Source organism: Canis lupus, chromosome 10 (assembly GCF_048164855.1).
Source record: "Canis lupus baileyi chromosome 10, mCanLup2.hap1, whole genome shotgun sequence".
NCBI classification, from domain to species: domain Eukaryota; kingdom Metazoa; phylum Chordata; class Mammalia; order Carnivora; family Canidae; genus Canis; species Canis lupus.
In genome coordinates this window covers 44,144,206-44,157,329 of record NC_132847.1, presented here as the reverse complement: position 1 = coordinate 44,157,329, position 13,124 = coordinate 44,144,206, and the positions used below count along the sequence as shown (strand labels likewise).

Genomic DNA, 13,124 nt, shown 5'->3' with positions numbered 1-13,124 from the left:
ACTTAGCCACCCAGGTGCCTCTTAATTCGTCATTCTTAGTGAGAACTTGGTGGATGGAGAAGTAGATTTCACCTCTAGTATAGAAAGCCTATCTTTTTAACTCTGAAGGTGGGTGTTGCACCAAGCCATTGGGTTATTCATTTTTTTTTTTTTTTTTAAGATTGATTTATTTCATAGAGAGAAAGAGCGAGCACTCACGCAGGCATGCAAGAGTACAAGCATACAAGTGAGTGGAGGGGCATAGGGAGAGAATCTCAAGCAGACTCCCCACTGAGTGCTTGATCTCATGAGATATGACCTAAGCCGAAACTAACAGTTGGACACTTAACTGACTAAGCCACCCAGGTGCCCTGCTTTGGGTTATTTTTATTCATACTCAGATTAGAGTACCTGTAGGTACTCAGGTTTAAGTGACTCAGTCTGTTAATCAAATGCTTTCCCCGTGGAATAGTTAAGTTCTAGTGGTTATTAATTCTTCATGTTAGTGAATAATTAAAAGGATATATTTACTTTCATTTCACCATATTATTTTTTCTTTATACTTAAAATTTTCAGGGTGAAATTATTCACTTTACCTGAAATGGAAAATCCTGCAATTTTGTTATTCAGCCATCAGGTGGTAATAATGTACCACTGATACAACTTAAATAGGAAAGGCCTGAGATAAATGTATATGGAAGAATGCCTCTCCACCTTAAAATAACATTCTAAGCTATTGAACTTACACAGTGTTAATTACAAAGCAAGTAGAACTTCATTCCTTTTTAAAGTTCCTATAAGTCCTGATGGTCTAAGTACATTTTCTCAGCCTATCTCTCTCAATAACCTCTTACTCTGTTCTTCATTGACATACTCTGAATCATCTAGACTTTTCTAGCTACTAGTCCCAAGCTGGTATGGCTAGTACCAATTTGCTTGCCAAGAAAGTGTTTCTCTACAATTGTTTCTCTGGATGGCCAGCCATGGCTACCTCAACCAGCCCATTTAAGCTAATTAAATAAAATGGATGGGGTTTTTAGCTGGGCAGGTATTTGGCCATCCCTCTGCTTTCCTTTTTTGTGTCTCAGAGTGGGGAGAGCATGAGACAGAAGATGGCATTTCCATAGGAGTAACACTGCTAGAGCTAGAAAGCTTTGAGGCTTTATTTCTATTTTCTTTGTTTTAAAAATATAGGTCCTCTTTGATCCCCTTTTCGCCTTATAATATTGCTTCTCTCATAAAGTATGGCTAGTTAAAAGCAGTGGGAGAGTTTCAGGGAATCAGAGAAGCCTCTTCAGACATTTTTCTTAGAGGGCCAGTATCCTATGTAATATTGTTAAGTAGAACTTTATTATTTAAAAATTTAGCTGAAATCTCTTTCAACCACTGTGATGTATTTTTAGCACAGCTTTTTAGCATTTTTTATCCAAATGCCTTGTTCTCTTCTCCTTATAAGAAAGGAATCTGCTGTGCCCTTCATTTGTGAGCTGCTTATCTGATAGCATAATTTGAGAACTAGAACTCAGGCATGCTGTTGTTGACATTATTAAAGGCAAGGTTGTATATGAGAGAGCGCAAAGATGGCAGGTATGGAGAATGTGGACATCCTGAGTGCTGTTTGTCTTGGCTTGTTGGTAGGCATGTAATAATGGATATTCAGATTGTATAGATGACTTTATGCATCGAAAAATATATAAAATTGTGATCTAGACTGAATTGCTACTAAGGTAAGGTAAGACTTTCCTCCTCTGATTTGTGGCAGATGTTATATGTGGGTGAAAACATGTTTTTGAGAAGGAAAAATTAATTTATCCTTTTCTTCTCTCCCTCCCTCTCCTTCCACTCCCTCTTTCCCGAATCCTTACCCACATCTACCAATAGGCATATCAAGGGGTGTAGGGTTTATTCGATTTGACAAGCGGATTGAGGCAGAAGAAGCTATCAAAGGCCTAAATGGCCAGAAACCTCCTGGTGCCACAGAGCCAATCACTGTAAAGTTTGCTAATAATCCAAGCCAAAAAACCAATCAGGCCATCCTTTCCCAGCTGTACCAGTCTCCAAACAGAAGGTATCCAGGACCACTAGCTCAGCAGGCACAGCGTTTTAGGTAAGTCTGGTCTGGTTCTTGCACCCAGCTACTAAGAATCTGAGGTTCACTATGCAGTACTTTTATTGACAGGATTCTGGTTTGCTCTTACTGTTGTTTTCTTTTTCTTATGGCCACAAAGAAAACCTATTTGAGGTGTAGTGTCTTTTGCTAATATGGAAGGTGGTAACAAAAAAGGACAATAAGCTATAGCAATTGTTCTCAGCTGGGGAGTAATTTTGCTCCTTGGGACATTTGGCAGCATCTGGAGACATTTATGTGGGCAAACTTGGGTGGGGTTTGCTACTGGCATCTGGTGGTTAGAGGTCAAGAATGCTTCTAAACATCCTACAGTGTACAGTATAGTCCCCAACAACAGCAAATCATCTAGCTTCAAACAATAGTTCTGCAAGGTTGAAAAACCCTGACCGACAGATTGCTGGGTTCTTTCTGTTTCCAGTGCTTCTCATTTCCCCTTTCTAGTTTTTTTCTTGGTAAGATTTTCTTCTTGTATTTCAGCTTTTAGGTCAAGCACTTTTAGTTACTTTGTTTTATAATATGTACACCACCAAGAATATATAACCTATGTGAAAACATTAAGTTTCTACAAATGGATTCCTCTCCCCTTTTAAAATTTTTATATCTTGTTGTTTAAGGGTTCACTGGCCAACCTCCTCTATAAAAGGCCAGATAGTAAATCTTTTAGGCTTCAGGGGTCATGGTCTCTGTTGCTTATATATCTTTTTTTTTTAAACAACTCTTAAAAATGTAAAAGTCATCCTTCAATCCTAGGCTATACAGAAACAGATGGCAGTGTGGATTTGGCCTGTGGGTGGTAGTGTTCAGACCCCTGTATAGTCCATAGAATGACTATGCATCTTTAGTCCAAAGAAGACATTCTATCTTGTAGACAGCATAAATATTTCAATTTTTCAAGTTTTATTTTAGACGTGGGGTAACAATCAAATCAACTGTCGTTTTAAAAACCTCTCTAATCTGCATGTGAGAACAGTGACTTTAAGACATTAAACACGGCACAAAGAACTTCGGTTTCATAAGCAAAGCTACCCAGGTTGTTTTTCCAGAACATTTTTTAATATCCTTTTTGGCCATATGGTATACTGCAGCCATAATTCCATCCATCTAACCCCATGCTTTTTTTTTTTTATTTTTTATTTTTTATTTTTTTTAAATCCCAAGTGCATATCAGTTTTCTTTCTTTCCTTGCAGGGGTAGAATAGTTAATTACCAAAAATAGGATCAGAAATGTAGCTTAATGAGCAGTTACGTTTTTTGAGCTTGAATCACATGCATTTTTTTTCATTGGGATATTTAGAGTGCTAAATCGGTCAGATACCTGCTTTAAAAAAAAAATTGTGTCACCTGAGGTGTGAGAAAGAAATTCGCCATAAACACTATGTTCTGTTCCTACTTAGGATAGCTTTTGCCTTGGGAGAAGAGGTGATACTGTCAAAAGGATCCATTTGAAACTGGATAACTGGGTTACCCAGTTGATTGAGCCTGTGTTCACGCTCTGCTTTAAACTTTGCCTTTTTTTTTTTTTTTTTTTTCTTTTTTTTTTAAAGCATTGTCAGGTAACACTGCTGCCTTTGACCACGGTAGATGGTAGCCATGACTGCAGGGAGAGATGGATTGGAGCAGCTTGTGGAGAAAGAAATCTCATAAAACTGTTTATTTTAGGCTCTGCCTATTGGTTTCCAGTGTGACATCTTAAAGTGAATAATATTTTCTGCAAATTTTGCACAAACTTGAGGGAATTTTAGAGTTGTTTCCTGGACAGCCTATCCAGTTAACTTTAGAGCTCTTTGGAATCTAGAAAAGAGTTTTGTGTTTACATGGAAGAAGGTTCTTTGAGACATTGGTTGATTTCAACCCTGTGAAAATAAAAATTTTTCATGTTAATTGAAAGCTGTGGTCATTTTAAATTGTTCATTAGTTCTAGTGTTTTCTGGTGTAAACTCTGGTTTCATCTTATGGTAGTCATTAAGTTAAACTTTGTTTGGAGAATCTGGCCTGAATGATGAGTGAGATATGGGACCACAGGTCTAAGGTTACAGGATCTGCAGGAGAATACCTGATCATTGCAATGGTGAGGCATTCAGGAGACTCAAAGACAAGACTGGAAACTGCTGTGTTTGCACACAGCCCCACCCAGCCCACTCCGTACATTCTCCGTGCTTCAAACTTGTGGTTTGGAAAGCTTTCCAGAATGTTCTGATGGTCAAATTTAATATCATTTCTAAATACCTTTCCACCCATCCTTTGCTTTTATCTTTTTGTTCCATATGCTATTAACTTGAAAGTCTTCTTTCCTTGACTCTTAGAAAAAGAAATTCTGAAAACAGGGGAATAAGAATTGTCTTTTGTAAGGGAAACTTGGTTTCAGAAAATGGGGAAGATTTTTATTGTTCTTTCAGATTCCTGACTCTTGTATCTACTGCCCTCTGTTCCTTCCTTCCATAATCTCTGTGTAGATAATAAGTAATGAACTAGTTTTTGAGCCCAGTGAAAGTGCTTGGTCTAGACTGAGTGTTAGAAGAAATTGGGAGCCTTTATTCCCAGAGTTCAGGTTTAACCTGATATATGTTTGGTTCCTTTTCTTTAATATTTTAGAAACTTGATTGTCATTTACCTTCATTTTTCCCCTCCTTCCTTCTGTTGAAAGGTTGAATCTCCTTTCTCTTTATACTGTTGAATTAAGGACTTGCTTGTTTTGTTGGTATTTTGCTCTTCTCTCATTCAAGTCTAGATCATTACAGAAATATTTTGTCCCTAACATCTGTGTCCAAATGCTCTTAGCCTTCAATTTGTCACCTTCCAGCAGACACTTAGAACATTTCTCACTGTGTTTTTTATGTTGTCATAGTACCTTGAGAGTTGAAAGAGATTAGAGATTACAAGTTATAAATATAATAATAGCCAAGGATATTTTTAATATTCATGAAATGTACTCGATCTTTTAAGGTTAAAAAAAAAAGTAAAACCCATGCATAAGGGTAAAGTTTAAAAGTAGGCTCATGAAATTTATGACTCTCAATCCGTGCATATAATTATTTTAACATGAGCACTGCTGATCTAATATACTCACTTAATTGACTACAGTTTTCAAAATAAAACCATCCTTATTTGGATGGATAGTATAATTCAAGCCCTTTAAGTACATTTTTGGGACATGGTGTCAGAATTAAGCTTTCAGCCAAATTTTTCATCTCTCTTCTTATGGAGCAGCTTTAATTTTATTGAGTGTGATCTAGTCTAATGTTGCCTGTGTGCCTGCTTCTATAAGCTTTTATGCATTTTTAAAGGAGCCTTTTAAATCCATTCTTACATTGTGTTGAAGGCATGTGCTGGTTGCACTATGATAATTTCCTTTTGGGAGAAGCTGGTGTCCTCTTGAATAATTTTTTTTTTCTCTTAGAGAATAGATGACACCATCTAATGGAATAAGGGATAAGTTGATGATCTTGCGGTTTAACTTCAGAGCACATCTTGGCCAGTACTTTGGAGAAGTTTTGAGAACCATTATTTGTAGAGTTCAGAGTTTCACTTTCTTACCTATTATTAGTGATCTCTCTTTATATTTTTATCTGACTTTAATTGACTTCACATTTCCCCTTCTACTTGTGTGTGGGCCTCCCTACAGTCTGTCAGCTAAATTTCTTGGAAACTAAGGTGTTATCTTTTTGTAGACCTCTAACTTTGGAATGGGAATGCTCTAATACATGGTTCGGTTCAAAATATTGCCTAGTCTGAGTTGTATTCCTGTTGACAGAAAAATGTTTGTACATGTATCTTCAGTATATATTTTTTCATAAATTATGTGAACATGGGCTTGTGCTATTCATTATCTCATAAATGCTAATCAAACATAGAAAATACAGGTAAAGATGAAAGAAATATATTAAATGCCTTGCTTTTATTATCATGTTGACTAGCTTTACATTTCATTTATCCTGTATCTTAATAAATCCTATATCTTTAAAGCAAGATTCATAGAATTACCTTGATAATTTTGAACTTCAAGTTGGATTATTTTGTATCTAACCTCATAGTGTACTTTACTAGGGAGAGGAGAAATAATTAGCTCTCCCCATTTTTGTTTATTTGGGCTTCTCTTACTGGTGTCATCCTGACTGTGATGATGATGATTTTTATAAAAATCTTAGTGAAGCTATTTCTTCTTTGAGGGTTATTTTAATTACAGCTAGGTTTCCCTATCTAATCCTCCAAATCCATTTAATGTGTCATTTGTAAAGTGGATTATATCCAAGCTACAAAACAGGGGAAGAGTGTCACTGTCCCTTTAAGGACTTCCCAGTCTTCCTCAGGAGAATAAGTGATAGTGAGAATACAGGGGGCAGTGCATCCATTACATTTGAATAAAGAATATTTTTAAAGTTAAAAGTATCTTTTTAATGGACTCTTTAATATTTTCTTGCCATACTGTAGTACATGATCATTCACACCTCCCTGGATCATTCTGGAGACTGCTAACTTGGTCTCCATTAAATACTGGCTTTCTATTTTTTAAATGATCACATATAAAAAGATGACTGTCCTTGAGCTCTGGACACACCCAGCAGAAATGCAAAAATGTTTAATTCTGGAGAGTAATAGTGGTCCTATGTCTGAGCATATATTGTAAGCTAGGCAACTACAAGATAAGATGCTTAGTTTATAGTTTTCCAACTGCTACAAGATTTGAGGTACATAGTGTCTACATGGAGCACCCACTGCTTTTTTTCTAGCTCCCATGAGAAACATGAATGTGTGGCACCAAGAGAGCAAGGAAAACTGCTAGGCCCAACTGCATGCAGGCTGGAGTCTTTAGCACTGTCTCATTCTGTTTCTTAGGTCCCATGCTCCTCCTTGCTCTCCTTGATAATGGGATGGGGGTGATGTGGGAGAGAGGAAGGAGATGGTGGTGGCAGATGGGAAGTTTAGACAGATAACTTGGCTTAAGTTCCAAAAGACTGAATTTTTTCTGAAAATGGGTACTGAGTAAAGAAATCAGTGGTCAGGATCACAGTGTTATGGTAGGATTTCATAGGTGGGGCAAATACGAGACCCACTGAGTGGGTCCTCAGAGATCCTAGTATAAAAGTCGTAGGCCCCTGCCTGGAGAATCTTTGGATGTAGAATGGTGAATGAAATGTCTCTCCCTAACACATGTAATTCACTTCTGGGGTAGTTTTGGTTTCCATCCTGTCTTGAAAATACTGAAAACTTGCTTAGGAGATTCCATCTCTGGACTTCTGGTTGGTATACTAAGCTGATGGTGGCAGAGTGTGACAGTCCCTACCTGGGCAGAGATGGTGTAACTATTTTGAATGAATTGATAAGATATCTTGCATCTGAGCCCTTCAGCACTTTGGAAGGAGACTTTAATTGGCCATTCTTTTCTACAGGTGTCATATGCATTCTCTATTGATCCTTCCAGTAATTGTAGGATATTATCTGTATCAGATTACTGTAAGGTTGGTGATATTAAGTTGTATGCATTTTTATTTCTGATGTCTGTGGCCTTTCTTTTGGAGTAGAAAGGCATGACATCTTTGACTTAATGCCTCTGCAGAAAACAAAGCTCTCCTACCTGTGTACTTTTTCCACCCACATGCTTTCTCCTTGCATGTGCGAACAGGCTCCCCAACCAGCCCTCCTGGTAATTTTCATTCTGGACTAAATAGTTAAGGATAGTATTTGTAACCTTATTGCTTTGTCAACAGTTATTATGAACCTGCAGTGATCTAGGCCTGTGCTTTATGCTTAGTGGCATAATGGGGAATGAACATGTCCCTGTTCCTGAGAGGGTTTGGGACAAGAAAGACACATACAGATGAGGATCCTTTGTCATTGTGATTTGCTCTGTTTCTTTACACTTTGCATTACATCAGCTCAGTTATTTCTTTCCATTTTTACAAAACACAGAATGCCCAGAGGTGATTGGGAATAGGAATGTGTGAAGATTCTTTTTCCAATTCTAAAAGACCAGAAAGAGATGTTTTTTTGGCTTTTATAAAACTAGAAGCAATTGCTTTCTCATGTGTGCCCTAGCCTTACTTGAGGCCACAAGTTAGACAATAACATTGAAACATGTTTCAGGCTTACCTTTCATAGGTGTTGAAAGAAAAAAAATTGTTCCCCCTGCCTCAGGGTCTCACTTGGAGAGTGTTGAACATTGTGGCAGTTGAGGGTGGTTTTGTCTACAGTGAATTAAGGTATTTACTTCTTCTAAACACATGTAATTAATTGGTATACATTATGGAAATTTGGAACGTCAGAATCCTCTCTTTTGAAACTGACAAAGCAAGAAGAATCAAGTATTATAAAATCAACTTAACTTTTGAAATGGGAAAAGAATGGAGAGTTTTAAAGGGTACCTACCCACCCCAGCCCTTTGTTTTAGAAATTTTAAGAGAAGCTCAAGTTGGTTGGTTTGTTTCTACGTGGCTTCTTCCACCTTGAGCAGAGCTACACTTCCTGTAGTATAGTCAGAATAAGTACCAGTCTCAGGGTCTGAACTCTTTGCCCTGTTGCTCTGAACTCTTTGCCCTGTTGCTTGCAGAAGCAAGGAGTCTTTTGTCTTTCTCTGGACCTTAGTTGAACATGGAGAAATGGCAGATTGAGTTGATACTATCTGTAAGGTTCTTTCCATGACTATAATACATCATTTTGTAAGAAATGAAAGTCCTTCAGAATTGAGAGGTTGAAGGGTAATTTATGGAATATTGGTGTCACCACTTTTATGAGCCCTCTGGTCTTTGGCAAGTCACTTAATCTGTGTGCCTTGGAGTTATCAGCAGTCAATGGAATTATAAAACTTAATGGTTAAAAAGCAAAATTCAGCTGAATAAATTTGAACATCAAGTTGGCTTTATTCTACAATTCATGAATCAGGCAGCATTTCACCTAAGAAATAGAATGGAGCTCCAAAAAGCTGTGTACAAAATGGAAGGCTTTTATGGGCAGAAGGGAGCAGGAAAAGGGCCATTTCTAACAAAGAGTGGATTTTCAGGCAAGGTCACCTTCCTTTGGGGGAAGAGTTAGGGGTCTCTACAGGCAGAGTACGTTGCTAGGGCTGACCAGGTAATTCTAGATTGGTTAAAGTTTGAATTCTTGAACCTCCTATTAGATTAGATACTAAGTCTTGGTTTGCTGACATGGGGCTCAGCACAGGTGACTCCATTTGAATCTGGTTTTCTTTTTCTTTTTTCTTTCTTTGTTTTCTGTTTTTTCTTTCTTTTCTTTCTTTCACAGTACTATAAAGTACATGAAGGTGCATGTGGAGCACCTAGAATTTACCTAGCAATAGGTGAGAACCCAAAGAAAAACTGTTCCATAGCCTCCACATTTCCTCTCTGAGTGGTTTCCTCAAACAACCACCTAAATTTCCCCTGTATGTCACTGATCGCTGTAACCATAAACTATCCATCAGAAGAACGTCTTAATGGCAATGGGTACTCATTCTCTCAGGAATATGAAAAGACCCATATATGGGTCTTTTGAGATTTCACATAGAATTAACATACAAATATCCCCTTGGAAGATGGCAGTAACAAATCCAGCTTTCTTGAACATCAAGGGGAAAATTAAAAACTGAAGTTTGCTAAATGTATGTTTTGCAGGTTGGACAATCTGCTCAATATGGCTTATGGAGTAAAGAGGTAATGATAGAGGTTCATGATACTCATCCCTTCCCATAATTGATTAGTTTCTTTGATTTGGGGAGTGACACCCTTCATAAGTTTGTTCAGTTTTCTTTTGCATGTATAACTTAATGAAAAGCTGCATTTTGAAGCACGGTTGACTCAAGTGTTTTTATACCACTGGATGCCACCTGGTCTTAAAAAACCCCATTTGTTTTATATTGCATTGCGACGTTATAGCATGTGTATGTATGTGTTGGTACCCTCCCCCTAATCCTGCTTATTAATTCACGAAGCCACTTGTAAATATATTCTAAATATATTTCTTTGCTATTGTGGGTCATATTATTCAATACAGCATATAATGTCCATTTCATAATTTATTAATACCTTGTCAATATAGCATGTCACTGCAAGCCACACACAGACCTTGGTTGAAACATCAGATAGTTGTATGTATCTGTTGGAGGGGAGGGGGTTACTGAAACTCTTGGGATGGGAGGGGAAAAGAAATAGTCCATTACTGTAACCAACCTCTGTTTCTATTTGTGTGTGTTTGTGTGTGTGTGCATATGTGTGTGCGTGCATGTGTGTTTCCTATTTTGTTTAGTAGGTTTTCTCCAATGACCATTGATGGAATGACCAGTTTGGCTGGAATTAATATCCCTGGGCACCCAGGAACAGGGTGGTGTATTTTTGTGTACAACCTGGCTCCTGACGCAGATGAGAGTATCCTGTGGCAAATGTTTGGGCCTTTTGGAGCTGTCACCAACGTGAAGGTCATCCGTGACTTTAACACCAATAAATGCAAAGGTTTTGGATTTGTGACTATGACAAACTATGATGAGGCCGCCATGGCGATAGCTAGCCTCAATGGATACCGTCTGGGAGACAGAGTACTGCAGGTCTCCTTTAAGACAAACAAAACGCACAAAGCCTAATGAGCTCTTGTCCTCAGTCCATTTATATATGAAAACTATACAACAAAGGCAAGTTAAGAGAAACTTTATACATTAGTAAATGTCTTTGTAAGTCAGTGTTGAGATGGGGATAAAACGACTACTTAGCATCCTAAGAAATATGTGAGATTTTTTATTGCTAGTATTTGAATTAAAACTTCTTAAATATCTTTTATGTTTGAATATGGACAAGAGGTACAGGGTTTTTACCTGTCACATTGCATTCTATTGCCTTCTTTGAAGAAGGTGGACCTTTTAAAGTGTTTCAGCTAAGGGAAGACATTTCTTTTCTTTTTACATAACTGCCTTGAACCTGTGAGTAAATATTGAGGCTTTGTGTTGTAATTCTTCAGTTGGTTGTGTCTTTTTTTCCCCCTTTTATTTCTTTTTCTGATTAGCTTTGTGTTTGGTTTACATTTAAAGCATTGCTGTTATGTCTAAGAAAAGTATTTTGAAGTTTACATTTTTATTTATGAAGTTAAAAACAGTATTTATTTTGTAATTATGATTTGGGTTGGGGAAGGGGGGGGCTACATTATAAACGCTTATTGTAAGAATACTGGAGAACTTTTCGTAAAGCAGTACCTTGCCAAAGAGATAAGAGCCTCTTTGATGTGGGTTTAAAAAAAGCATCTATTTTTATAAAAAAGAAAATTTGGAGAAACTTTTTACTGGTCCTGGAACAAATATTTTGACTTGAATACTTTGAGAAATCTCTTCATATGACACCTAGTGAGCTTTTAAAATTTACCAGGAAATTTGCAGCGGTTGGAAAATTTAGAAAGATTTATGATGTAGAAAATACTACTTTTGAGATCTTTGTATGAAAGGAGTAGAATCAATGGGGGAAACACTGCTGGTTTCGTTTTTGTAATCACCAGTGGAGCGTCTGATCATCCTGGTTATTATGTGATAGGTGGCTCACATTGATTTGTGATTTTGAAACAAAAAAAATTTACAAAAGATATATAAGAGCAGGCAAGAAATTTAAATTACCAAGAGATGGGGGAAAAAAAAATCTGTTCTTCCTAAAGAAATCCCTTCAGATAGAGCTCATGGTGTTTAGTGATGTACTTGCAGTATTGTTTGAAGAATTGTTTTGTCTTAAGGAAAAAAGATGTTGCACATGATTTGTACTGCAGCAAATCGGCAAAAGTGATCTGAGTTGGATATATTTGAAGGTATTTTGAAAGTTACGTTCAAGGCTAACACCTGAGCTTTGTGTAATGTAAATAAGACCTTGTGTTTATGAACCTTTCAGCTAATTTGATTTTTTTTTTTCCCTTACATGCCAAGTGATGTTCAGGTTTTGAATGTTTTTGTATCAGTTTTTTCCTTTGTAAATGGCATTAACATTGTTACTTGAGGTCTTGCTTACTCACTTTTGTTGTCCTGAGGACTTGAATTTACAGTGCATCAGATTTGTTGCTAATTTTGTCTGTAGATAGTCTAGCTTCAGCTGTTTATGGTGATGCTACATTTTCGTTTATAAATATGTTTGTGGTAAAAAAAAAATGAGTATAACCATAGGTTTTGAACAAATTTCCTTACATTTTTCATACAAAAATCATAAATATCTGTATGCTACTGAAATTTAACTTTGTATGATGCTTAAACCACTATTTGGGGAAATAATAAAATAAGTCTTTACCATGTATGAAAGAAATTTTAAAAAATACAAAATATTTTCTGATTAGCATCTAGCTTATAATAAATTTTCAAAAAAGCTGAAGGCAAAAATGCCTTCATCAGGATGCACTGAGAACTATATAGTTACGTCCTGCTTTTTGTATAAACTGAGATGCTCACATGCTTCCCCTTAGAACAGGCAATGTGCTATGCATAACATAGTTGTACATTATCTTTGCGGTTGCGTTGAGTTTTATTTTTTATTATTTAAAACTGTAGTTATAAAATTTTTCAGTATAGTACAGTACATATACTGTGAGGCGCGTGCTAAAGTGAATAAGCGAGTTTCCATGCTGACCCACTCAATGCTATTCAGAAATCAATTGGCTTAGCACTTTCTCATATCCTTAGGTGCATTTAGATTGTCAGAGTTAACCTTCTGCGTTAAAAAAAAAAAAAAAACTAAAAAACAAAATACATGTATATACTTAAAAAAAAAAATAAGGTTTCCCTCATGGGAAAACAGCAGCTACATGCTTCTTTCCTATACTACTGTAGCAAACCAAGGCATTGATGAGAGGGCATGCAAATTGTGCTTCACTTTACAGTGTTTATCAGAGCACTTAATAAAATGTAAGGCTGGTATTTATTTGAAGTTGTACAGTATGACTTAATTCACATCTGTTGGAATAGAAAATATATTCTGTTGAGTATTTAAGAGGCTGTACATGTTTTCTTTTGTGTTTGGATTCTTTGTACTTTTTCATGTTCAGTACATCAATAAACAAAGTTGAAGGGAAAGAA

The 13,124-nt window shown here is 36.7% G+C and overlaps 1 protein-coding gene across 24 annotated transcripts in view; it reads left to right on the top strand.

Annotated features, from left to right (window-relative positions):
- ELAVL2 (ELAV like RNA binding protein 2) overlaps nucleotides 1-13,124 on the top strand; it is a 168,521-nt gene extending 155,397 nt beyond the window's left edge. For 17 of the 24 annotated variants that reach the window (XM_072841548.1, XM_072841562.1, XM_072841553.1 and 14 more), the window contains 3 exons: nucleotides 1,861-2,086; nucleotides 9,712-9,750; nucleotides 10,343-13,124. In XM_072841548.1, coding sequence (XP_072697649.1) covers nucleotides 1,861-2,086; nucleotides 9,712-9,750; nucleotides 10,343-10,673 — 596 coding nt within the window. In that variant the 3' untranslated portion in view covers nucleotides 10,674-13,124. The remainder of the gene's footprint in view (nucleotides 1-1,860; nucleotides 2,087-9,711; nucleotides 9,751-10,342) is intronic. The other 7 variants (XM_072841557.1, XM_072841552.1, XM_072841545.1 and 4 more) reach the window with 3 other exon arrangements.